This window comes from Uranotaenia lowii, chromosome 3, assembly GCF_029784155.1.
Source record: "Uranotaenia lowii strain MFRU-FL chromosome 3, ASM2978415v1, whole genome shotgun sequence".
Lineage (NCBI taxonomy): Eukaryota > Metazoa > Arthropoda > Insecta > Diptera > Culicidae > Uranotaenia > Uranotaenia lowii.
Window position 1 is genome coordinate 334,491,020 of NC_073693.1, and position 27,484 is coordinate 334,518,503.

The window sequence follows — 27,484 nt, forward strand, 5'->3', positions numbered from 1 at the left end:
AAAATGACAAAAATGACAAAAATGACAAAAATGACAAAAATGACAAAAATGACAAAAATGACAAAAATGACAAAAATGACAAAAATGACAAAAATGACAAAAATGACAAAAATGACAAAAATGACAAAAATGACAAAAATGACAAAAATGACAAAAATGACAAAAATGACAAAAATGACAAAAATGACAAAAATGACAAAAATGACAAAAATGACAAAAATGACAAAAATGACAAAAATGACAAAAATGACAAAAATGACAAAAATGACAAAAATGACAAAAATGACAAAAATGACAAAAATGACAAAAATGACAAAAATGACAAAAATGACAAAAATGACAAAAATGACAAAAATGACAAAAATGACAAAAATGACAAAAATGACAAAAATGACAAAAATGACAAAAATGACAAAAATGACAAAAATGACAAAAATGACAAAAATGACAAAAATGACAAAAATGACAAAAATGACAAAAATGACAAAAATGACAAAAATGACAAAAATGACAAAAATGACAAAAATGACAAAAATGACAGAAATGACAGAAATGACAAAAATGAAATAGGAGAAAGGAAATAGGAAATAGGAAATAGGAAATAGGAAATAGGAAATAGGAAATAGGAAATAGGAAATAGGAAATAGGAAATAGGAAATAGGAAATAGGAAATAGGAAATAGGAAATAGGAAATAGGAAATAGGAAATAGGAAATAGGAAATAGGAAATAGGAAATAGGAAATAGGAAATAGGAAATAGGAAATAGGAAATAGGAAATAGGAAATAGGAAATAGGAAATAGGAAATAGGAAATAGGAAATAGGAAATAGGAAATAGGAAATAGGAAATAGGAAATAGGAAATAGGAAATAGGAAATAGGAAATAGGAAATAGGAAATAGGAAATAGGAAATAGGAAATAGGAAATAGGAAATAGGAAATAGGAAATAGGAAATAGGAAATAGGAAATAGGAAATAGGAAATAGGAAATAGGAAATAGGAAATAGGAAATAGGAAATAGGAAATAGGAAATAGGAAATAGGAAATAGGAAATAGGAAATAGGAAATAGGAAATAGGAAATAGGAAATAGGAAATAGGAAATAGGAAATAGGAAATAGGAAATAGGAAATAGGAAATAGGAAATAGGAAATAGGAAATAGGAAATAGGAAATAGGAAATAGGAAATAGGAAATAGGAAATAGGAAATAGGAAATAGGAAATAGGAAATAGGAAATAGGAAATAGGAAATAGGAAATAGGAAATAGGAAATAGGAAATAGGAAATAGGAAATAGGAAATAGGAATTAGGAAATAGGAAATAGGAAATAGGAAATAGGAAATAGGAAATAGGAAATAGGAAATAGGAAATAGGAAATAGGAAATAGGAAATAGGAAATAGGAAATAGGAAATAAGAAATAGAAAATAGGAAATTGGAAACAGGAAATAGAGAATAGGAAATAGGAAACGGGAAATAGGAAACAGTGAAACAGAAATGGGAAATAGGAAATAAGAAATAAGAAATAAGAAACAGGAAGTAGAAAATAGGAAATTGGAAATAGGTAAAAGGAAATAGGAAATAAGAAATGGATTAGAAAATAGAAAAGGAATTGCAAATTGAGTTTTTTTAGTAAAAATTAGAAATTAAATATTAAATACTGCCTTTTACAAACCTTAAACTTGAACATTCGGACTATATAAGCTGCATCGTCAGTCATAAAATAAAATTATCAATTAGAATTAAAAAACTCAACTAACGGTTCAGTTTCTCCGGCTAAAAGGTTTGGAAAAATTACACATATTTTCTGTATTCCACAGGCGACAAAAACAAACAGCGGCCCTGCTCTCGGCTGGCAATATCCCAGCCTACGCACTGTTGGCGAAATCCGCGAGATCCGGCCCCGAATCAGTACTTCAAAGGCATTCTTGACAGTCCCACCGGTAAATCCACGGATAGGCGTCGCCGTTCTCCGGTCAAAAATTTCCTCCGCGAAGCTACCGTGCACCATTCCTACTGCAGGGAACCATTCACTAGACCCGGCTCGGGACGTTATGATTTAATGACTGGAATGCCTCCCCCGGTGCCTCCTAGAGTGGCGAAACCCATCCGGGAGAAAACCCGTGAAAATTTCAGTTACAACTTCGCTTGGAATCCACACCGGCAACCAGATCATCTGCTGATGCATACCGTAAACATTCCGATTAGACGCCGCCGGCGAGGACGGAACATGAAAGTGGCCTTTGGAAGTGGATCGGCTCGGTTCAAGGGTCAAGCTTACATTCCGATTGGGGCCATGACGACGGCCATCTCAAGCGTTAGGAAGGATTCATCCACGGGCAGCGAAATCCCATCGCCACTCGGTGGCGGCGCCCGGGCAAAAGAAGTTCCGGGAGCCGAAGATGAGGAGGACAAAACCGATTTGCTTATAGATTTAAGAAAAACTCCGACAAAATACTTCATTATCCCGAAAAGAGGTCACCAACGACGATTGTCGCAGATTGTGGATCTTCAGAGGACCTCTGGAGTAGCCGAAACGACTAAGAGATCGTCATCGACTCGAATCAGTCGTATCATTCTGCCGGACGAGATAGCTCTTCCCACCATCGAGGAATCACCCGTGCAGGACCAGGAAGAACAAATCGAAATTATCGAAGAACTACCAGTTTCTGTAACTGAACCAGCTGGGGAAGTTTTGAATAATGACAATAGTGAAGATGTTGCTGAACCACCAATGAGTGAGCAACCAGATCAGGTCGAGCAAGTAGAAAAAGAGATAGAAGCTCCTGAAACTGTCGAGGAGCAACCACATCAGGATGAGCCAGCTAAAATTGAGAGTGCCGAAAAATTACCCAGTTCAGAGAATGAGCCAACAAATGAATCGTGATAGTTAAATAAAAATATTAGCCACTCTTTATTTTTATAAACACTTACTACGAATTTACAAACAAAAATTTAAAAAAAATTGAAAGAAATATTCCCAAGCGAACTTTTTCTAAAAAACTGAAGGAAAAGAAAAACCTTCAGCTCGAGCTCAAACAAGGTATCATCAATATTCACGAAATTTACCCCTTACTAGCCATGAGTCGTAATTACGATCCGCTAGAAAATCAGTGTTAAAAACAGTTTTTGGGGAACAACCTTAATGAACTTATTAAAGCACATATTTAAAAAAACATTAGAAAATTTTAAGGAAAATTGTACGCCTGGAAGTAGTTTCGGCCATAACTACACCCACAAATCAAACTTTTCCTTGGAGGTGGAATTATCGGTATAGGATTCTATGCCGGACCGGACATTAACAAGCTTTCAAATAACTGGCATTGTCCTCCCAGCGCAACCACATCTAACCGCGTCTAAAAGAAACCAAAAAAAACATATCTCATACCCTATCACAAGACAAAGCAGGATGGAAACAATCAGCCAGCAAGAATATTGTCAAATGCCAATATGACAATAATCTTTCGTTTACTAAGGGTGATACGGTGATACGGTCAAACTCGACGTATTTCTTTCAATTTTGCATTTAAAAAACCTGAACACCCCTCATTTTGAAGGTGTGTGTGTAGAATGTTGTTCCTATTTTGATTTTGGAATTCACCCTTCAGTTGTCAAAATGCCGTCCAAGGAGGAAGAGCAGCGCATCAAAATTTTGCTGGCGCATCGCGAAAATCCGAGCTACTTGCACGCAAAGATGGCAAAATCACTAAAAGTTGCCAAATCAACCGTTACAAATGTAATTAAAGCGTTTGTCGACAGCCAGGAGGTCTCGGGGGGAAATCTAAAACCGAAAGCCGCTGAGACGACAAAGAGAGTTGCCGGTAGTTTCAAGCGAAACCTTAACCTCTCTCTCCGAGATGCCGCAAATAAGCTGGGTGTATCGTCTACAACCGTGCATCGAGCCAAAAAACGAGCCGGACTTACGAGAAGGCAGTGATTCCAAATCGCGATGATAAACAAAATACGACGGCCAAAGCTCGATCCCGAAAGCTGTACACGACGATGCTGACGAAGTTTGACTGCGTGGTAATGGACGACGAAACCTACGTCAAAGCCGACTACAAGCAGCTTCCGGGACAGGAGTTTTATACGGCAAAACGAAGGGGAAAGGTAGCAGATATTTTCAAGCACATGAAACTGTCAAAGTTCGCGAAGGAATATCTGGTTTGGCAAGCCATCTGTACCTGTGGCTTGAAAAGCAGCATTTTCATAGCTTCCGGGACTGTCAACCAAGAAATTTACGTGAAAGAGTGTTTGAATAAACGTCTGCTGCCTTTCCTGAAGAAACACGGTTGTTCCGTACTGTTTTGGCCGGATTTGTCATCTTGCCATTACGGTAAAAAGGCCATGGAGTGGTACGCCGCCAACAACGTACAGGTGGTTTCCAAGGACAAGAACCCTCTCAACACGCCAGTGCTCCGCCCAATTGAGAAATACTGGGCTATTGTCAAGCGGAAATGTAAAGAAGACCAAAAAACTGCTAAGGACGAGCAGCAGTTCAAGGAAAACTGGCTTTCTGCGGCGAAGAAGGTTGTCACTGAACTGAATTTCGAACCCAAATGTGCCATTGAACGCACTCACGCAATGACAGTTGTAGGATTCGGAGATGAGTTCGAATGTAGGTGAGAAGTGATCTTTGCAGTCAAGGCGGGAAAAATAAAATCGAGTTAGCATTGTAAACAAAACAAAGACAGTGGAATTTCAATTGAAGTAGTTTGGTGATCCGAAGAAAAAAAACTAAGGCTAATTAGTGCACAGTAGTTATTGTGAAATTTATATACTTACCCTAAATTTACGTGCTAAGGTAGGCCCGGAATGAAACTGGAATTGTGTAGCATAAATTCTAAATAAAAATTAATCTCTATCTAGGCAGTTGCAAGTACTTATTAGTACAGAAGGGTGCGAAGTAAAAACTGCGCAGGAAAGTTGAACCAGGTATACTTATGCTTAGATATGAAAAGTGATTATTCCTAATGTGCGACTGTTCGATTCAGGTCACAATACCACGCAGCGAAGCGTTTTTCAATTCGGAATCGCCATATTAAACCAAACTCCTACTAAGGTGAGAAATCGATAGAAAAATTAAGTTGATTTATCTCTAACCTAGGTCTTTTAAGGTGTAGGGAATAGCGGAAGCGAAAGGCTGAAATCGAGGCAGAATAAATCGGTAGAAGGTTCACTAAACGTAAGAAAACAAATTACAATTTAGAATTTATTGTACCTAATTGTAATTAATACCGTAGGAATTTAAAACGTGTCCCGGTAGAGCTTCGAACGGACAAATAAAAGGGAACGTTACGAATTTGAAAACGAACTTTCATTGTTACCGCGATCCGGAAGTAACAATCTACATTTTAAATTCGTTTACGAAAATGTCCGATTCAGCCAGCACCGCAGCCACTGCTGCCCCAAAAGGTAAGAGCTTAGCGAGTAGTTCCCCTAAGGCGAAAAGTGATACCCCCCCTCAACTCAAGTCCGTTGCTCTTGGCCCTAACACTGAGAACGGCAAATCGAAACCAGGCACGACAAAAACCAAAAAGAAAACCTCTTCCGAAAAACACTACCCTATAGCCAATAACAATACTTGCCATACTTCCTCCGCGAACACGGTCGTTAATGTCGGTCACAGTTGTGGAACCTGTAAGTCGGTCGATAACAGCCGGATGGTTCAGTGCGATGATTGTGATGGATGGAACCATTTTTGTTGTGTGGGAGTGAACCAAAGTGTGGAGAATAAAAAGTGGAATTGTGCACAGTGCCAGGCGAAGAAAAAGAAGAAGACGGGTGCTACGAAGGTTGCCAGGAACACCGCTGCAGCGAAGAAGGTCAAAAAGTCAAAGCCGGAGAAAACCAGCGACGGGAAGAAGAACAAGACTCCATCTGCGATGAAAGAGATGGAAGATTCTTTGCCGAGGAAACCCATGGGAACCACGAAACCAACCAAAGCAGCATCTGTTAAGTCAGCGGGATCGAGAAGGTCAGCGAAGGCGCATCTGGAGCTGCAATTGCAGAAACTCGAAGCAGAACAGAAGCTGTTAGAAGAGAAAAGGAAGCTGATGGAGAAACACTTCAGCATTCTGGAGGAGTTGGTCGACCTGGAGGACGAAGAAGACGCTGATGAAGAAGAAGTGGACGCTGATACCAAGGTGCAGAACTGGTTAGGCGCCACTGGTGGAAGGCGCCAAGAAGAAGAAGAGGAATCTCCTAGTGCGGATGAAGAAGAAGAGTGCTCCGACGACGAAGAAGAGGAAGAAGGTGGAGAAATGGATTCCAGCGATGATTCCGAGGAGGAATCGGTGACAGACAGCAGCGATGACTCTAGTGAGGACGAAAAGGGAGGAACTAACGAATCTAGCTTCAATCCGAAGGGTCGTTCTACGCCAGCAAAGAAAGGCGAAAGCAAGCGAAAAGACGCAACCAGTAGCCGATTAACCTGTAACCTGACGCGCAATCAGCTCGCCGCTCGCCATGTTGTCGCTAAGGACTTGCCATTGTTCTCAGGGAATCCCGAGGAATGGCCGATGTTTTTCTCCACTTTTGAGAGCACGACCCGGATGTGTGGCTACACAGACGACGAAAACATGATTCGACTGAGGAACTGCCTGAAGGGAGATGCGTTTGCTGCCGTTCGAAGTTTTCTTCTCCATCCGAAGACAGTGAACAGGGCGATGGATGCGCTCAAGTTGAAGTTTGGACAGCCGAGGTTTATCATCGAATCCCTGAAAGACAAAGTTCTTGCCATTCCACCGGTCGACCCTGAGTCGATGAACGCGATGGTCGATTTCGCGCTGGACGTCCAGAACCTGACGGTGACGATCGACGCCTGTGGTCGGAAGGAGCTCAAGCAGGATGCTTCGTTGCTGAACTCACTGGTTTCCAAGCTTCCGGGACCAATGCAACTACAGTGGGCGAAACACTCCAGAAGTATTCGGAAGGTCAACCTGAAGACTTTCGGCAGGTGGATCTACGAAATAGGCGAAGACGCCTGTCTGGTTTCGAAGCCGCGCCAGACCAAAGCATCGTCCCACAATCAGGAGCCACGCAGGAGAACTAAGGCATACGTGAATGCTCACGTTGAGCACCAAGGGGAGTACCACGCTCATTTGCCAGGACGTAGTACATCATCAGCCGGTGCCAGAAGAGCCTACCCCACAGCGTGCATTGTCTGTAGGGGATCTTGTGCATCTCTTGCGAACTGCCAAGGCTTTCGGGAGTTGTCATACGATGGGCGGTGGGCAATCACACGCGAAGCCAAGATGTGCCGGAAATGCCTGAAGCGCCACAGAGGAGGATGTGTGTCCAGGAACTGCGGAGTCAACGGATGTTCATGCAAACATCACCCATTGCTGCACAAGCAGCTAAACCCAGAGTCCGCACCTATGCAGCCAAACTCAGAGTCTACGCCCATCCAGACTGGAGACAACGCGCAACGGGAAGAGCGGTCCTGCAACACTCACCTGTCCGGGTCAAGCGCTGTCCTGTTTCGCTATGTTCCAGTCGTGGTGCATGGAAACGGGATTGTGATCCAATGCTACGCCTTCTTGGATGACGGATCCTCGCTAACGCTTATGGACCAAGACCTAGCAGATGAGCTGAACCTAAAAGGAGAACTTCGTCCCTTGGGCCTCAAGTGGACTGGAGGCACATATCGAACAGAGGACAACAGTCAAATCGTCAGTTTGGATGTGTCCGGACTTAAAGGAAAGCGGTATCACCTGGAGGATGTAAGGACAGTGGAGGAGCTGCAACTGCCGTCTCAAACGCTCGACGTGACGCAGCTTCAGAGAGATAACCCCTATCTACGAGGAATTCCCGTAGATTCGTACACCGATGTCCGACCTCGCCTGCTAATCGGAGTGCAACACGCTAACGCGACGTTGGTCAGGAAGAGTCGAGAGGGCGAATCCGGTCAACCAATTGCAGTTAAGACCAACCTGGGGTGGACGATCTACGGAGGAGTGCCGACGGGAGAGTCGCATAGTATGGTGCACTATACCTACCACGTTTACGCCTGTGACTACCAGATGCAAGACGATGCTGACGGGAAGCTGGACCGCGCGGTGAAGGACTTCTTCTCTCTTGAGAGTCTAGGAATAACAGCACCCACTAAGACGATGCGCTCCGCCGACGATGAGAGGGCCCTCAAGCTGTTACGTGAGCTAACCAAATTCGAAGACGAGAGATATACAACCGGCCTGCTCTGGAGATACAACATCACGCATCTGCCAGACAGCAAACCGATGGCGCTGAAGCGGTTTTTGAATCTCGAGCGACGCATGGCGAAAGACCCGGAGCTGAGGGGAGTACTGCAGCAAAAACTGGCTGATTACGTCACCAAGGGCTATGTTCGGAAGCTTACGAAGGAGGAACTGGAGGAAAACCACGAGCGTGTCTGGTACTTACCAGTTTTTCCGGTCATCAACCCCAATAAGCCAGGAAAAGTTCGACTCGTCTGGGACGCCGCAGCAACAACGCATGAAGTTTCGCTGAACTCTTTACTACTCACGGGACCGGATCTTACCACTCCGCTGGTTTCCGTGCTCTTCAAATTTCGCGAACATCGATTTGGTATTTGTGGCGACATCAGGGAGATGTTCCACCAGGTTGGAATTAGAGGCGAAGACCAGCATAGCCAGCGATTTCTGTGGCGAGATGAGAGAGAGCTAGGTGAACCCAATGTTTACGTTATGCAGGTGATGACGTTCGGGGCGTGCTGTTCTCCTTCAAGTGCACAGTACGTGAAGAACATGAACGCGGAACGTTTCAGCGAGCAGTTCCCAGCGGCCTCTGCGGCCATAGTGCAGTGTACGTATGTCGACGACATGTTGTGTAGCACAGAGACCGAAGAGGAGGCGATTGAGTTGGCGAAGACTGTTTGGGACATCAACAATCGAGGCGGGTTTGAAATCCGCAATTGGATGTCCAACTCCGTTGGCATACTATCAGCGCTTCGTGGAGATTCCTGTGCAGAGAAAAGCCTCGACCTGTCATCCAGCCTAGCGACCGAGAAGGTATTGGGAATGTGGTGGTGTACTAAGTCCGACTGTTTCACTTACAAAATCAACTGGGATCGGCTAGGACGTGAGCTGCTGGAAGGCAATCGTTGCCCTACGAAACGTGAGGTACTCCGCACCCTGATGACCATCTACGATCCTCTAGGTCTCATCGCGCACTTCCTAATGTTTCTCAAGGTACTGCTACAGGAGATCTGGCGGACCCGAGTAGGCTGGGACGAAAACATCGACGATAAGTGCTTCGAAAAGTGGCGAAAATGGCTGCATCTTCTTCCGGACGTTGAGAACGTCAGTATTCCGCGGTGCTACAGGATGTCTTCATCGATCGGTCATCACACCGAGATCCAGTTGCACACCTTTGTCGACGCTAGTGAAAATGGCACGGCGGCAGCTGTCTATCTCCGATTCGTGGAAGGCGACAACATCGAATGCAGTCTCGTCACCGCTAAGAGTCGTGTAGCACCACTCAAGTATCTCTCGATTCCGAGGCTCGAACTTCAAGCGGCAGTAATTGGAGCCAGATTAGCTGCGTTTGTTATGCAGGGACTATCGGTCAAGGTTGCCCGTCGAGTTTTTTGGTCAGACTCCCGCAACGTTATCGCCTGGATACGTGCCGACCACCGCAAATACAACGCATTCGTCGCCGCAAGAGTCAGCGAAATCCTAGATCACACGAGCGTATCGAGCTGGAAGTGGGTCCCAACGAAGTGGAATGTGGCGGACGAAGGCACGAAGTGGCAGTGTCAACCCTCCCTTACGAACGACAGCCGATGGTTCAAAGCACCAGAATTCCTGTGGCAAGCAGAAAAAGAATGGCCAGATACCCCGGAAAAACTGACAGAACCGGTGGAAGAGCTGCGAGCGTGCGTCAACGCGCACTTCCAAACGGAAAGCGAGATCATCCCCGTTAAAGATTTCTCAACCTGGAGACGATTGGTCAACACAACCGCCTACGTTTTTCGGTATCTACGCCAGCTTCGACCAAAGAAATTCACCCGCACCATCGAAATCCTTTCGAGCGAGGAGATACACCAAGCTGAGGAATACCTTCTCCGCACCGCACAGCAAGACGTCTTCCGAACCGAGCTAAACATTCTCCGACGCGACGACCGCAACGCAACGATTCCCAAGCAAAGTCAGCTGTACAAGCTCAACCCGTTCATCGATGAAAAAGGATTGCTGCGCATGCACGGCAGGACTGGAGCGTGCAAGTTTCTAGCAGTGGAAATCGCCAACCCTATTATCCTTCCGCGCGACCATCCGATAACGAATCTCATCGTTGAAAGCTACCACCAGAAGTTTCATCATCAAAACCACGAGTCAGTCATCAACGAAGTTCGCCAGAAATACTGCATCAGTTGTCTACGCAGAGTATACGCCAAGGTCAGGTCTAACTGTCAACGCTGTAAGCTGCCGGAAGCTCGTCCCCGACCTCCAGCAATGGCTGACCTACCAAAGTGTCGACTAGCAGCTTTCGTTCGACCGTTCACACATACCGGCATCGACTATTTTGGACCGATGGAAGTGGCTATAGGGAGAAGGGTTGAAAAAAGGTGGGGGGTTTTATTAACTTGTCTCACTATTCGCGGGGTCTACCTTGATTTAGCTAGCTCTTTAACGACAAGCTCGTGCATAATGGTGATCCGCAACTTCATTGTGCGACGAGGAACACCTTCCGTTTTCTACAGCGACAGAGGAACTAACTTCATCGGAGCCGATCGGGAGTTGAAGCAAGCCCTGCAAGACGTCGACCAGCACAAGATGGCTCAGGAGTTTGTTTCGGCGACCACCAATTGGTGTTTTAATCCACCGGCAGCTCCCCATATGGGGGGGAGCTGGGAACGACTCGTGCAGTCCGTCAAGCGCACCTTAGTGGAACTGCAGCTACCCCATCGTCCGAAGGAGGAAGAACTGAGGAGTGCTCTGGTCGAGATCGAAGGCATTATCAACGCACGGCCGCTTACCCACGTACCCATCGAAGACGACGCCGCACCAGCACTCACACCGAATCATTGGTTGCTGGGCAGTTCCGACGGATTCAAACCATGGGCCGAAGTGGAAGTCAACTCCATCGCTTTGAGTAGAGGTTGGCATCTATCGCAGCAGATCGCGAACCACTTCTGGAAAAGATGGCTGCGGGAGTACCTGCCGGAGATCACCAGGCGTTCCAAGTGGCATCAGAACGTACCACCGATCAAAGAAGGTGACATCGTGGTTATAGTCGACTCGGAGCTGCCTAGGAATTGCTGGCCCAAGGGACGAGTTATCGGAACGGTAAACCGAGACGGGCAGGTGCGTACCGTAACAATTAAGACGGCGAAAGGCGTCTACGAGAGACCGGCGGTAAAGGTTGCAGTGATAAACGTAAGAGCTAAGGAGGAGTTTGCTGACTCAGAGGCGGAGTCAGCAAACTAGGGGGGAGTGTCACTGAACTGAATTTCGAACCCAAATGTGCCATTGAACGCACTCACGCAATGACAGTTGTAGGATTCGGAGATGAGTTCGAATGTAGATGAGAAGTGATCTTTGCAGTCAAGGCGGGAAAAATAAAATCGAGTTAGCATTGTAAACAAAACAAAGACAGTGGAATTTCAATTGAAGTAGTTTGGTGATCCGAAGAAAAAAACTAAGGCTAATTAGTGCACAGTAGTTATTGTGAAATTTATATACTTACCCTAAATTTACGTGCTAAGGTAGGCCCGGAATGAAACTGGAATTGTGTAGCATAAATTCTAAATAAAAATTAATCTCTATCTAGGCAGTTGCAAGTACTTATTAGTACAGAAGGGTGCGAAGTAAAAACTGCGCAGGAAAGTTGAACCAGGTATACTTATGCTTAGATATGAAAAGTGATTATTCCTAATGTGCGACTGTTCGATTCAGGTCACAATACCACGCAGCGAAGCGTTTTTCAATTCGGAATCGCCATATTAAACCAAACTCCTACTAAGGTGAGAAATCGATAGAAAAATTAAGTTGATTTATCTCTAACCTAGGTCTTTTAAGGTGTAGGGAATAGCGGAAGCGAAAGGCTGAAATCGAGGCAGAATAAATCGGTAGAAGGTTCACTAAACGTAAGAAAACAAATTACAATTTAGAATTTATTGTACCTAATTGTAATTAATACCGTAGGAATTTAAAACGTGTCCCGGTAGAGCTTCGAACGGACAAATAAAAGGGAACGTTACGAATTTGAAAACGAACTTTCATTGTTACCGCGATCCGGAAGTAACAATCTACAAAGGTCGACAAGGTGGCTGTACAAAATCTGATGGCAGGGGTTAAGCGTAAGGCCCGGCAATTCGGATTTGGAAAAGCGGAAGCCTAACTGAATATTTTTCCTGAATTTTATACTAATTAAACTTGAAAAAGAAATTTAATTTGATTTTTTAAATAAACTAATTCACCGATTCACACGCGTTTTCCCTTGACCAAATTTTGACCGTATCACCTTTTAACCGACTCAGATGGTACACTGAGTAAGATATCAGACTGGCAAGTAGAAATGAGATGTTGCAGTGAGTTCGATTCTCACATAATTTTTTTTTTTTTCATGAATTATCCAATAGGATGAAAATCTTCTTAAATGTTTTTCTTGTTTCTCTTGAATGTGGTGTATCTGTCCCTTTCCTAAAGGGGCCTGGGAAGCTTCCTTATGTTTTGTACACTGCATTTCAATGAAAAGATTGTTGGAAAACCGAATAGTATTGTTTTGCGTAGTGTAGACGCCAAAAATTTACTTCTTGGAATTAGCTAATTTCGAAAAACCGGTGGCTTTATATGGAATGTTTAATAACACTAGTTTACAGCATTTTTGAACTCAGTAAACTGAAAGTCATTTCCAATGTAAAATCGGGCGTTGAATCCGAAAATGAAATCCAAAAAAATCTCAGTAGAACCGTTTTTGAGTTATGCTCCAAATATGAAATTTCGAAAAAATTAAAAAAGTTCTTGTACTTAGATTAAAATATCTCGGACGGCATAGCAGTAATTTGAAATCCCTCTTTTGAATATTGAAGGCGAATAAATTTTCTATCGATCATCTGAACATTGTTTTTGCGTTTGACCAACAGTATTGTTGAAATTAATGACTTTATGAGAAAAAAAAAATTATAAAAAACGCATTTTTTTAGAGAAAATTTCGTTTCAACGAAAGTTTTAGACTTGATGGTAGCATTTAAAAAATCTAATTTTCTTTTGCGCTTGAATGTCAATTTAAACAAAGATTTCAAGTGGTTATTTATCAAAATCGGTTGAAAATTGAAGAAGTTATGGCTACTTTACCATAACTGAAATTTTTGGAGTTTTTAATAAATTAATGAACCGCAGTACACTTATCATAGTACAGGAAGAATGGAACATGATAAATCTCACTCGCTCTAAGTCAAAATTATTTATTAGCTTACCAGAATGCCACATGCCAAGTTTCAGGAAGATCTGACCATAGGGAGGGGTTGCTTAAGTCTTAAACGTAAATAAAATTTTGAGGTATTTTGCCCGGAAGAAACGAAAAATACTGGATTTTCATCAATAACTTTTTTCATCACTAGCTGATTGTTTTTTATGGTTGATTTTCTTAAAGCCTAAGTTGAGAAAAATATTTCACCCGAAGACTGTAACTCGATTGGATTTGAAACAGAAAAGTTATTGCGGTTCAAAGATTGTATTTTGGTCGAAAATTGTCGTATAAAACGCAATGCGTAAAAAGTACTCATCGCGTATTGGACAAAATTTGCGGCCTTTGAACTTTTCTGTTTCTAATCCAATCGAGTTACAGTCTTCGAGTGAAATATTTGTCTCAACTTAGGCTTTGAGAAAATCAACCATAAAAAACAATCAGCTAGTGATGAAAAAAGTTATTGATGAAAAACCAGTATTTTTCGTTCCTTCCGGGCAAAATACCTCAAAATTTTATTTACGTTTGAGACTTAAGCAACCCCTACCTATGGTCAGATCTTCCTGAAATTTGGCATGTGACATTCTGGTAAGCTAATAAATAATTTTGACTTAGAGCGAGTGAGATTTATCATGTTCCATTCTTCCTATACTATGATAAGTGTACTGCGGTTCGTTAAATTATTAAAAACTCCAAAAATGTAAGTTATGGTAAAGTAGCCATAACTTCTTCAATTTTCAACCGATTTTGATAAATAACCACTTGAAATCTTTGTTTTAAATTGACATTCAAGCGCAAAAGAAAATCAGATTTTTTAAATGCTACCATCGAGTCTAAAACTTTCATTGAAACAAAATTTTCTCTAAAAAAATGCGTTTTTTATAATTTTTTTTCTCATAAAGTCACTAATTTCAACAATACTGTTGGTCAAACGCAAAAACAGTGTTCAGATGATCGATAGAAAATTTATTTGCCTTCAATATACAAAAGAGGGATTTCAAATTACTGCTATGCCGTCCGAGATATTTTCATCTAAGTACAAGAACTTTTTTAATTTTTTCGAAATTTCATATTTGGAGCATAACTCAAAAACGGTTCTACTGAGATTTTTTTGAATTTCATGTTCGGATTCAGCGCCCGATTTTACATTAAAAATGTTGGTCAGTTAATCAAGTTCACGATTTTTTTTTAAATTTTGTAAACTAGTGTAATTAACATATTCACAGTTTGAATATTTTTTACGCATCCTAAAATTAATTTTTCGCTAGGGCGGTCTAACAAGTTTAGCAAAACGAAAAAGCTGGAACAAAAAATTGTATGAATTGAGTTTTTATTTTAATTAATTTTTGTTGTTTATTGTTGTTTTTTTTTTGTCATTTATTGCACCTTTTATCAGTTTTTACTTTTCGTCATTTGTTATCGTTGATTCAGAATTCTGAATCAGAATTCTGAATCTGAATTCTGAATCTGAATTCTGAATCAGAATTCTGAATCTGAATTCTGAATCGGAATTCTGAATCTGAATTCTGAATCTGAATTTTGAATCTGAATTCTGAATCTGAATTCTGAATCTGAATTCTGAATCTGAATTCTGAATCTGAATTCTGAATCTGAATTCTGAATCTGCATGAATTCTGAATCTGAATTCTGAATCTGAATTCTGCATCTGAATTCTGAATCTGAATTCTGAACCTGAATTCTGAATTATGAATTCTGAATCTGAATCTGAATCTGAATCTGAATTCTGAATTCTGAATCTGAATTCTGAATTTGAATTCTAAATCTAAATTCTGAATCTGAATTCTGAATCTGATTTCTGTATTCTGAATCTGAATTCTGAATGTGAATTCTGAATCTGAATTTTAAATTCTGAATCTGCGTTCTAAATCTGAATTCCTCAACTAAACTTAGAATCCTAATTCTGAGTTACGATTCAACATCTAAATTCTTAGGTTTAAAAAACACACGCCGGTTTTGTTTCCAAATCGCATAAATCGTAGTAGGTAGGTTAGTCAATAAAAAAAATTGTCCATAAATTTTAATAATTTATAAATCCCTCCAATCAGTTTCTAAATTCAAAGTACATTGAGTTTTTTTTTGACAAAAATGGATCCGGAAAACGCCTCCGAAAGTGCAACTAACGAACAAAACGAAGCGGAAACGGAACCGGAACAGGAATCGTCAGCAGAACCGATAGCCGAAGATGTGGGTGTAGAGACTTTGGTAGCAGAAGCTTCTGAAGCACTTCCCGAAGGGGTATCGTTCACTGCCACAGGCATTGATTCGGCCACGGAGGACAACCAATCGAAGACTCGTTTATCCACGTCCACGTTATATTGGGATGCCCTAGCAAGGCCCAAGGCAACCAACATGAAGGGAACGATCGAACGGTTCGGTAAAATGTTACCCGAAAAAAGCGTCGAAAACCTTAAACGGATGTTAGCTGAGCAAAGCGTGGTGAAGTAGGTTATTTTTCATAGAAGAACTATTTCTGTAGTTATTATTGAACACGTTTTGTCTTTTTCTAGACAAAAATCTTACAGCCAGCATTCATTGAAATGCATCCACGAACCAGTACCAAAACCACCGATCTACCAGAAAAAAATGTTTGTTCCGGAAAAAACTGCACAGTACATGGAAAAATTTAACAAAAACTTAAAACGGGTTTTTCTGGATCGGTTAATGGAAAGAATTTTTGAAAACTTACCCGGGACGGTCCTTGAGGCCGACATAACCAATTTGTCCGACTTGGATCCGGCCTCTCAGCGGTTAGTCAATGTGATATTTGCCACAATCACCGGCTACACCCGGAAGCCTATGTCCGTTCACGACCACGAGCTGTACATTCATTTGGCCGTTGGGCTGGCCAAATTTATTGGAAGCGTCATACAGGACGTGCAAAGGGGTTGCTTGTATCTGCCGGCACACGACGAGGAGCGAATTTTGGCCACCGAATTGCTAGGGGTCTCCAAGGCCATATCGATTGTTCATAAATGCCAGATGGAAGTTGAGAATGAACATGCATGCACAAATACGTAATAAGTTTTTAATTTTGATTTAAAAAAAACTGACAGATAAAATCAAATAAAGCTAGAGTGTTGAATACCAACTCAATTTACCAAGTGTGATTTTTTTAAAGTTCAACAGAAAAACTTATTTCTAACAGCTGTCATACAAGGAAGATGGTGCAAATTCAAAGTATCCCAACGCTTTTCGAATGTGCCGTGTTATTTTGTAGCACGTTTTTGAGTTTGTCATTATTGAAATTCTGCTCTCAATTTTATTTGTGTCTTCTTGATTCATGAATAATGGTAAATTTTACTTCACCTTGCTTTTCAAAATCTTTTTAAGTGATATTCAAAGGCACAATATTTCGAAGAAAGTTTTTAAAAGTTGAGTAATTCCAGTTGTTATACGTTTATTTCAAAATTAATAAACATGCAAATACTTGGACGTAACTAAATTAATAATTGCAAAATTGAAAGTAATCCATACACAAGTTGGTTCGACCTCACTCTTTTGAAGATTTCACAGTCTCAAAGAACATAAATATAATCCTTACATTAGGTACATTATTTGTTAATGTCACAATAATACACAACGATAATTCGACTCTTCATGCGACTTAGATTTTTAACAATTTATCAAAAAAATGAATACAAAATTTAAATTACATATTATCGAAATTATAACGATCCTTCAATTTCTTCCTAATGAACAATCCATTGATCAGCCGCTTCCAGTTGCCATAAACGCGTTTCTTCCGTTTTTCATCTTCCTTGCGCTCCAACTCGACCTGTTCCTGATACCATTCGTCGATCACCTGATCCCGGAACTCCTCACACACGACGAAACCATCGTACACGGCTTGACACATGTTGTTCCGGTACTCGAATCCCGTTATTGCTTGGGCACAATCTACCCGCAGCCGTTTGCATATGCGATTCAATCCGGGCAACTGCAGATGTACCGTTCCTTTAGGCAACATGCAGGGTTTGAACAAATCCACATTACCGTAGGCACTTCGAGGAACCAGCCCGTCCTTAGCAACCGGAGGTTCATAGTCCTCAACCTGCCAGGACCCGAATAGCTCCATCTGTTGTCCGGTAATCGTCGTTCCGGTGTACCGATCATACTTGGCCTTCGCTTTCACCAGCTTGTACGGTTTCTCGAACATCTTAACCGTCATGGCCTGACGTAGCCAACCTTCCCTCGAAAACAAAACGTGCACACAATCCCGAGGGTAAATCGGTTCCTCCTTTATGTATCCCAGCACAACAGCATCCGGCGGGTAGATGGCTTCCGTTTTCAACAGAAACCGTTCAAGTGCAAACCGCGGATGGTTTTTATATTCAGCGATTTGCTCCGGGAATGGTCGTTTGTTCAACAATTTGTCGAATTTCATGTCCTCGGTGCGATCACGGCGCGAAGGTCTGGTGGCCCGGTACGGTCTTAAAGCTTTCTCCAGCCATTCGTCTTCGATACGAAGTTTGCTTTTCTTACTGCCCAACCGGGAGATGTACCGCGGTGAAACGTCTTTGATGGTTCCGTTGTTGTTCCAGGCCAAAACGTACGCGATGGGATGTGACGCGTGGTTCTGGATTTTAAAAAAACGGGTAATTTGTTTAGATGCATTGGAATTTGTTAAATAAAAATTATCTCAAGAATAAAATTTAAAAACGGTTTTCATAACTTGTGAATGTAAAATAAATACAGAAAATAAAACAGCTCAGTCATGTGTGGTTTCAGCGTCATATCTATCAGCCGTTGGAACACTGTTGGAGCATTTTATAGCCCAAAAGGCATCTCTGTATACTCAAATTGTGATAAACGTTAAGAATAATACTGTATAACGGAAATCAGATTCCAGATCTGAAGGGGGGGAACTCGAGTAGATTGCATCATATCTAACGGACCGTCAGGCTTTCACTGAAACACACGCTCACGAATGTTTTCCACGCAGCCAGAAGTACCTCAAGCAAGTCATCTCGGACCCCTGCTGTTCAATCTTCGTAAATCACCTGCGCACAGAAATCTTGGATGAGTTTTGAACCAAAACGAAGATTTTAGACCCCAGGGTTTGAGAAATTCAAAAATGACCCCAAATCGACTCAGTCTAATGAACAGTCGAATGAGTGTGACAGACCGAAAATCGTCACAGTCACAACTTCTCGCTACATTACAATGGCAATGTAAGCGTCCCTAGTTCTAAGTATCCCAATTTTTCTGTGACCGGTTTCAGCAGTTGGCTTTTTCCGCAAGACTTCGCAGTGGCTCACGAAGGGAAGAAACCCCAAGTTTGATTACAATTTTTTTATGAGGGTTCATTTCGAGTTCGGAGTGGCCAGTGAGTTCGCCTGATCTGAAACCTATGCAGGTAAAATTCAAATTATCTGTTATTTCCAATGTACCATTTTGATTACCCTAACCTGAAGAAATTTATTTGTTTTTATCTATGCAATATCTTTTGCTCTTCTTAGGGCGTCATGTAGGTGCCTTTTCTGGCTATCGCATGCTTTTGCCTTTTAAGCTATCGTATACTTCTTTACCTACTTCGGTATTGGGGATTCAGAGGACAAGTAAAGTACAACTGAACTGATTGGCTGTTAACTTAAGACTAAGTTTTATTTCCATGCAATTATATTATTATATAACGTAGCAATATATATTATTGCTACGATTCGTAACTACTAACACTCCTCCTCGACATCGATAGCTACTGTTCCTGTCGCTTCACGTAGTTTTCCCAATTTCACGCTAAGTAACGGTTTCGTCATCATATCTGCCAGCATGTCTTCCGTTGGGTAATATAGCAAACTGATGATATTCTTGCTCCGCAGGTTCTTGATGAAGCAGTATTTTGTATCCACATGCTTTGATCGTTAGTCCACCTTTTCGTTCTCCACTTGTCGAATAAAGCTTTGGTTATCCTCCCGTATGCGGATTGGCTGATCCACTTTCGTCTGGAAATCCTTCAAAAGCTTCGTGATCCACTGAATTTCCTGGCACGCTTCGGCCACGGGGATGAATTCTGATTCTGTGGAAGACAGCGCTACGCACAATTGTTCCCTGGAGGCCCAACTCACGACTCCACCGCCGAGAAAAATCAGAACCCCTGAAGTTGATTTCCGGTCCCGAGTGTCTCCAGCCCAGTCAGCGTCGCAGTAAACTTCCAAGCCTTTATCTGTCACTCCTAATTTCAGCTAGTAACTTCGAGTTTAAAACAGGGACTTCAAAACTCTCTTGGCCTCGGTCCAGTCCTTGATGCGTGATTGACTGACAGATCTGGACGTGACATACAGCAGGTTTTTTTACTGGTCGCTGTTCGGCAGTACAGCTGAGTACTCCTTTTGCTGGTAACCAGGGTCCATCGGAATTTTCGAGCCTTTAAAATCCGTCCGACCGAACCTCGCAGCCAACTTCTCGATATAGGCCTGCTGATTCAGGAGATATCCGTTAAGATACCTTGATTCTAACGAAATGCTTGACATCTCCCAACAAGGTCAGGTTGAAGCATCCTTGAAGTTGAGCTACTATTTCTGCGTATTCGGACTCGCTCGAACAGGCCACAAGAATATCGTCCACGTAGATGAGGATAAATGACTGTCGACCCTGTTTCGTCCGAACGTAGAGGCACCCATCTGCGGACGATTGCACGAATCCAGCTTGCTTGAACACTTCGTCCATCGTTTTGTTCCAGACTCGGGCTGCTTGTTTGAGCCCGTACAGATTCCGCTTGAGACGGCACATATTGGCAGCGTACCGTATGAATAAGCTGTTTTGATGTCCACATGCTTGACGAATAGATTCCGTTCAGCTGCCACCGTTAGCAAAACCCGTGAAATGACTTGCTTAGCCACCGGCGCGTAGACTTCGTCAAAATCTTCACCGTACTTTTGGGAGTATCTTTGGGCGACTAACCTCGCCTTTCGTCCTCTTTCCTTTTAAAGATCCAACCTTCTTGCGACCAGGTGGTAGGTTGTGATCTCCTAGGTTTCGTTTTCCATCAAGGAACGGAATCGCTCGTCCATCGCAGCCTTCCAGTACACGCTTTCAGATCCGGTAATTGCTTCCTCATATCTTCGCAGCTGCATTCGATGCCATACCAACAGCTGAAGAATAGCGAGCTGGTGGCACACCTTTGGTTTGGCGAGTTCTGCGATTTTCAGTCGTTGAATTGATGTCAGCTTCGGTTAGCGTAGAATCAGTTGCAGTGTTGTAGTCGAAATCAACGTCGTCCAGTTGATTATCATCAATGTCCGACTCGTCCTTCACTGAATACTCAAATTCTACAACATCTTTCTCGTTTTGGCTGCCCACCGACTGCATAAGGCTTCTTTCTACCAGGCGCTTCTCCTCAACGCAGTTTGCACTCCCAAAGACTTTCCGCGTCACATCTGGCTTTCCTTCCATACCATACGAACGGCGTTGTAGGAACGGACTTCGATAATAGAACGTTCTGCAAATAAACGGAAATGCTCACCGCCTCGGCTAAGTAGCACTCAATTTCTCAGTGCGCTGTACTTGCCACCTTGGTCGCTTCTGACCACTTTCGGCTTCCGATCAAATTGCGTTTTCATTATGGCCACGTATTCCAGTATCTTCTCCGGAACTTCGTTTTTTTTTCGCGACAGATACAGGACACAAAATCTGCTATAGTCGTTGATGACGGTCATAAAATATCGATGACCAGACACCGACATGTTTTCCACAGGGCCGCAAACGGCAGTGTGCACGAGCACAAGATTTTCTTTCCACCGACTTCGGAAACGGCTTCCGGCTCATTTTCGCCTTCTGACAGCAGTCGCAATGTCTTCACCTTGTAGAGCCGGCCAGTCTTGACTGCGGTCGTCGCTTGTTGGCCTCCGATGAGAATCGAGCATTCTCCTTTGAATAGTACTTTTGCACCTTTTTCGACTAGCATTGGTACAGATAGCAGATTCATTCCCTAGCTCGGCACAAATAGAACGTTTCCAAGGGTGATCTTCGTAGTTTTTCCATTGTCAAGGTAACACAATTGACCATCGCCAACACCTTCAACTTTTGCGATTTTTCATCGGCCAGGCTGATCGTTTTCACGTGGCTTTCGACAATCTTGTTGAAAAATTTTCTATCGCCACACATATGCCGGGACGTTCCTGAGTCCACAATCCTGTCACCTTCATGAGTTTGCGTACTACCCATCAGAGCAAATGTTACGGATTCCTCTCCACTACGAGCAGCTTTTGCCTTTGGCGATCGACCTTTTTCCGGTTCTATTTACTTCGCATATAACCGACATTCCTTTTGTTTGTTATTACTTTTCTTGCAGAAATGGCACACCAGCGCCATCAGCGCTGCATCCGACGGTCCGCGTTCTCGTTTCGCCATTTCGTCAAACAGCTTACTCTTCACCAGCTCCAGTTTCAGCTCATCGTCGGAACGGCTCTCTTGTGCCGTCGTGAGCGTGTCGAAGGAATCAGGGAAGCTCCTAAGGACCAGCGCGACTATCAGTGGCTCGCCGAGATCCAATCCAGCACACGGCAGCTTCACAAACAGCTCTTCCAGTTCAAAAAGATGGCTCTGGATGTCGTCCCGTTCTTGTACGTTTGTTGCAGATCCTTTTCAGTGCCGCAACCTTCGAGCAGAGGGACGTTTTTTTCGTTGTGCTTCTTGAGGTTGTCCCAAGCTTCCCTGGCGGTCTTCGGCTTTGCGATCTCCTGCGTTTCGTGCATCCGTCATCGTCGCCGGAGTTTCATCCTAAATGTACTTCCACATGTCCTCACGAGTCAGGAGCATTTCAGCCTTGAATTTCCATACCGAGAATTGGAACCATTCAGCTTTACGATAGTAACCTTGCTTCCTTCCATGGCGATTCCCGAAACTTCCAGACTTGACAGCGAAAAAACTTTGGAAATAACGTCTACTGTGATCTGGGCACAAACCTATTGGGAACTAACATTCGGGGTGCTCGAATACTTCTTTGCCTATTGCTAAGCTATCGAATATCTCTTTGCCCATTGCCGAGAGATCGAATCCCCTAAGAACTTTCCGTGTTGATCAATACTCCAACCCAAACTTCGCCTCTTTTTCGATCGAACTAAGGCAGGATCAGCAAATGTGTATTCCCAGTAGTGGCCCTTATTGAGGGACCACCGAATTAAGACGGTAGCAGAACTTACCTTATCGATAGCTAGATGCTGGAGGCATTAGAATACTCCTCCGATATTTAGAGCTCATCTCTTATACACTCAGTCGCATTCCATCATTCCGCATCCATTTCGGGTCGACTTGCTCCTATCTAGACTCCGGTCCTTTCCTCGAACCAAATAAGGTACGCCTGAACGCTGACAGCATGGCTAATTTTTAGTCCAGTAATGGACTGATTTCAGTCTGACAAATGGTTCACTGGATGTTGAGTTTATCTCTCATATAATCTTTTACCCAATGGAAGGATGATTACAGTGTTAATTCCCATAAAATGCTCTTTTGTCGCTTTCACAATGGAGGATTCTTAGAATGCCACCCGGTTCAAAATGAATGATGCCATGGGGTCGGAAATTACGAAGAATCTCAGTCAAGACGAACGAAAGGAAGAGACGGAGACCCTTGTCATTATTGAATAATATCGGGTTTATTGTCAAGCTTAAGCTTAAGCTGAATTTCCGAAGTGTCGATGCTGACATAGGTTGTTAGAACAAGCGGAGCGTGATTTGGCAAATGTGGGATGCCCGAGAAATCGGAGAATGGTTTCCATGGACCGAGTCCAGTGAGTTTTAGGAATTGTGTTCACCAAGTTAAGTCGTGAAAAAAAACGATGCTTACTGAGCACTACAGCCCAAAATTGCATTATGTTTATGATCCTAGGAGCTGACCTCCAAATGGCTCCAAATCATAGATTATGATGTAAAAAACAACCAAGAAGTAGGTATGATGTGAAAAAATTTTACCCAACTTACCACAATATCCTCGAGGCAGTGCACCTTTCCGCTCACCACATCAATCGTGACCCACTTATCCTCATGCTCGCAATACACCTCAACCCAAAGATCAACGCCCGGTCGTCTTTGGCGAGCCAGCTCCTCCGCACTAACTCGACCTCGTTTCCTCGGCGGAGAAGCTGGAAGCTGCAAACCGCTACTTCCTTCTCCAGCATCGTACTCTTCAACGATTTCGTAGCCGGCCTCTTTTGCCAGCTGAGCCCGCTTCTTGGCCCGGGCCCTTGCCAACTCTTCCTCCCTGGAAGCTTGATAGGCTGCTAGGATCTTTTCTCGTCTTCGACGAACCTGTTCGTCAAGATCTTCTGAAAAGGCTGGTTCCTCTTGCTTTTTTAGCGCTCTTTTATCCTTATCAGTGGAACTGGCGATTATTTTGGCCCTGAGATTTTGTTCCATCTCCATGAAGGACTGTTCCATAAGTTTAAGCTTTTTATTCGGTACTGATTTTGAGGGTTTGTGTGGCGGATGAAAATCGTGACTTCCATCTAGCTGCGGGATACTAGGGGTTGCACAAAATCCTTCCCGTCGACGCTTCCGGGCAGCTTCTCGGTTGGTTTGATCGGAGTTTTTGAGTACTAGTGCAGCTAGTTTCTCTTTTACTTTGAAAATTGTGCTATTTTTTCGGGCGTTCCGAAAGTCTAGAAGGAGTCGACGGTCAGCTTCAAGTTCTTCTCGGGTTTTGGGGTTCATTCGATAGAGTTCGCTGGAGTGAACATGTTTTGGTGGGTTAACCAGAGACATCACTAGCCGGCAGTGAATGTTCAGGGAACGTAGCATGATCACATACAGGAGAATGTAGTCCCGTTTGGAAAATGCTGCTCGTTGAATTAGCTGGTACTTAAGAGTAGCCAACAGGGGAGGCATTTTTGTAGCCGATCGAAAATACATTACATTATTTTTCAATTTGATAACTTTCTTAAAATATCTAGTTATTTGCTCAAAATAGAGCAGATTTGTAAGACCTTTCGGTCGGCAGCTTGCAGAAGGTAGTAACTTTTTGGTGGCCAGTTGAGCCAGGCTCGGATTCAAGATTGTCCTATTGAGGAATGTGCCATGACCGATCCAGCAGAGGATCGAAACTTTGTGCAGATGAATTTGATTTTGTCGTTTTTCCCTATTCATTAACCTTTTGATGGCAGTCATGAGGTCTACTTTTTTCTTCACTTTCTTGCCCTTTTCTGCAGATTCGAATTTGATCGTGATTTGAACTGATTTTTGTTCGTCTTCTTTCTTTTTGCTATTGACGGCCACAAAATCATCCCTTCCGTCTTGCTTCTTGCTTTTAGATTTAATCTTTTCGCCGTCAAACAGGACGTTGGATACGTCTTCGTTCTCTGACTTTTGGGCTTTTTCTGATCTTTGTTTAGATAATTTTTCCAACTTCGATCGCTCATCTTCCAATTTTCTTGATGCTTCAGCCATTCGTAATAAAGCCATGCAATCTTGACTGGTTTGGTTTATTTGTTGAATCAACTTTCGATTGAAATCCGTTGTTTCTTTCTCTTCGACCTTTACCGAACTCAACGGTTGGTCTTCCTCCTCGTCCTCTGATTCTTCTATCTTCATACCCGCATTGCAATCAAACTCAATCCGTTCCTTCTTTTTGGAATCAATGTCTTCCACGGGATGGAAAAAATCGGAATTCAAATTCAGTTCCGAAGGATCCACCAGATAATCATCTCCACTGCTACTACTGCTACTGCCATCATCATCACCCCTTTCCTTATGACATTCTTTTTTCGATTTTTTCGAAGTCGAAGGACCTCCGACCAAATCAGGACGATACTTTCGATACAACTGCTCTACGGTGAAAGTGGTCAACTTTATTGGAGTTTGCTCTTCTTCAACATCTTTTTTCGATTCTGTTCGACGAGTAGGTTTCTTTTTCATCTTACGGGTAACCTTCCGTTTGGTTGGTTTCGAATCAGCTTCCTCATCATCGGAATTCGATGATGAGGAACAGTTTATGTTCTCGTCGTCTGAGACAACTTTGTCTGCTGGCAAAACCGAAGGAATCGGTTCCAGATCATCGTCTGGCAGTTCTTTTCCCAGTTTGGAAGCAATCCGACGAGAGACACGAGTGGCTCGTGGGGGAACCTTTTTAGCAGGAACCGTTCTAAAACGAAAAAAAAAATTAACAGTTTTGATTTTTCTTGAGAAAAAACATAGAATTGAATATTTTTGTAAACGTTGTATAGTTTTAATAGTTCACAAACACCTTTCTCTTTTCCATTGATAAAAGATTTTTGACAATCGTAAGTATTTGAAATTTATATTTTGTCATTGTAGGCAGATATAACTTTAAAATTTAAAAATATAACTTGGAAAAATTTTAATAATTTTGTAACTTACTTTTTGGGCTTCTTTTTTGTCCTTTTTCCCAGAATACTAGAAGCACCTTGGTCCTCATCCGGTTTCCAATCATCCTCGCTGGCGGAAAATTCTGGAAGCGATTCTGCATCCGATTGCATTTCACCGTCCGTATTCATTATTCTAAATGTAACAAAAGTTTGCTAGGTAACCAACTATTTTGCACTACTTTATTACTTAAATTAACTTGTCACACTACTGTAATAACGTGAAAAACACAAATTTACGCACGACTTCCACAGGAATAAACAAGAAACGTATAATAATTATTTTTTCGCATTTCGCAATGTTTACGACTTCTTCTTTTTCAAAATTTCTGTACACGCTAAGATTGAAATGAAAATTGTTCAATGGAAATTAACCATTTCGAATGAATAACTCATAGTATGATTCGTTTGATTAACTCATTTCATGAATATTTTTCTAAAATGTTTACAGAATGCGGAAATCCACAGCAGGAATAATTTTAAAGACAAGCAGAAATGAATCGTAATTGATTGATTCAATAAACTACAAAACAAAACAATTATTCAATGAACTGCAAACATAAATGACAAAAATGACAAAAATGACAAAAATGACAAAAATGACAAAAATGACAAAAATGACAAAAATGACAAAAATGACAAAAATGACAAAAATGACAAAAATGACAAAAATGACAAAAATGACAAAAATGACAAAAATGACAAAAATGACAAAAATGACAAAAATGACAAAAATGACAAAAATGACAAAAATGACAAAAATGACAAAAATGACAAAAATGACAAAAATGACAAAAATGACAAAAATGACAAAAATGACAAAAATGACAAAAATGACAAAAATGACAAAAATGACAAAAATGACAAAAATGACAAAAATGACAAAAATGACAAAAATGACAAAAATGACAAAAATGACAAAAATGACCAAAATGACAAAAATGACAAAAATGACAAAAATGACAAAAATGACAAAAATGACAAAAATGACAAAAATGACAAAAATGACAAAAATGACAAAAATGACAAAAATGACAAAAATGACAAAAATGACAAAAATGACAAAAATGACAAAAATGACAAAAATGACAAAAATGACAAAAATGACAAAAATGACAAAAATGACAAAAATGACAAAAATGACAAAAATGACAAAAATGACAAAAATAGCAAAAATGGCAAAAATGGCAAAAATGACAAAAATGACAAAAATGACAAAAATGACAAAAATGACAAAAATGACAAAAATGACAAAAATGACAAAAATGACAAAAATGACAAAAATGACAGAAATGACAAAAATGACAAAAATGACAAAAATTAAAAAAATTACAAAAATGACAAAAATGACAAAAATGACAAAAATGACAAAAATGACAAAAATGACAAAAATGACAAAAATGACAAAAATGACAAAAATGACAAAAATGACAAAAATGACAAAAATGACAAAAATGACAAAAATGACAAAAATGACAAAAATGACAAAAATGACAAAAATGACAAAAATGACAAAAATGACAAAAATGACAAAAATGACAAAAATGACAAAAATGACAAAAATGACAAAAATGACAAAAATGACAAAAATGACAAAAATGACAAAAATGACAAAAATGACAAAAATGACAAAAATGACAAAAATGACAAAAATGAAAAAAATGACAAAAATGACAAAAATGACAAAAATGACAAAAATGACAAAAATGACAAAAATGACAAAAATGACAAAAATGACAAAAATAGC

General features: G+C 41.6%; 4 protein-coding genes across 4 annotated transcripts in view; 3 read left to right on the top strand and 1 right to left on the bottom strand.

Moving 5' to 3' along the window:
- LOC129753851 (uncharacterized) overlaps positions 1 to 2,891 on the top strand; it is a 28,665-nt gene extending 25,774 nt beyond the window's left edge. The window contains exon 6 of the mRNA XM_055749698.1: positions 1,814 to 2,891. Coding sequence (XP_055605673.1) covers positions 1,814 to 2,880 — 1,067 coding nt within the window. The 3' untranslated portion in view covers positions 2,881 to 2,891. The remainder of the gene's footprint in view (positions 1 to 1,813) is intronic.
- Positions 2,892 to 5,365: 2,474 nt separating this feature from the next.
- LOC129753852 (uncharacterized) lies at positions 5,366 to 11,422 on the top strand. Its single transcript, XM_055749699.1, has one exon. The coding sequence runs from the start codon at positions 5,366 to 5,368 to the stop codon at positions 11,420 to 11,422; it is 6,057 nt and encodes a 2,018-aa protein (XP_055605674.1).
- Positions 11,423 to 15,428: 4,006 nt separating this feature from the next.
- Positions 15,429 to 16,495, top strand: LOC129758172 (uncharacterized). Its single transcript, XM_055755634.1, has 2 exons — positions 15,429 to 15,865; positions 15,932 to 16,495. Exons 1-2 carry the CDS (start codon positions 15,510 to 15,512, stop codon positions 16,440 to 16,442), a joined length of 867 nt encoding a protein of 288 aa, XP_055611609.1. The 5' UTR covers positions 15,429 to 15,509; the 3' UTR covers positions 16,443 to 16,495.
- Positions 16,496 to 16,848: 353 nt separating this feature from the next.
- LOC129756481 (DNA repair protein complementing XP-C cells homolog) lies at positions 16,849 to 26,046 on the bottom strand. The gene is made up of 3 exons (XM_055753381.1): positions 25,733 to 26,046; positions 23,342 to 25,496; positions 16,849 to 18,000 (listed from the first exon to the last, which is right to left on the bottom strand). Exons 1-3 carry the CDS (start codon positions 25,867 to 25,869, stop codon positions 17,074 to 17,076), a joined length of 3,219 nt encoding a protein of 1,072 aa, XP_055609356.1. The 5' UTR covers positions 25,870 to 26,046; the 3' UTR covers positions 16,849 to 17,073.
- Positions 26,047 to 27,484: the final 1,438 nt, after the last annotated feature.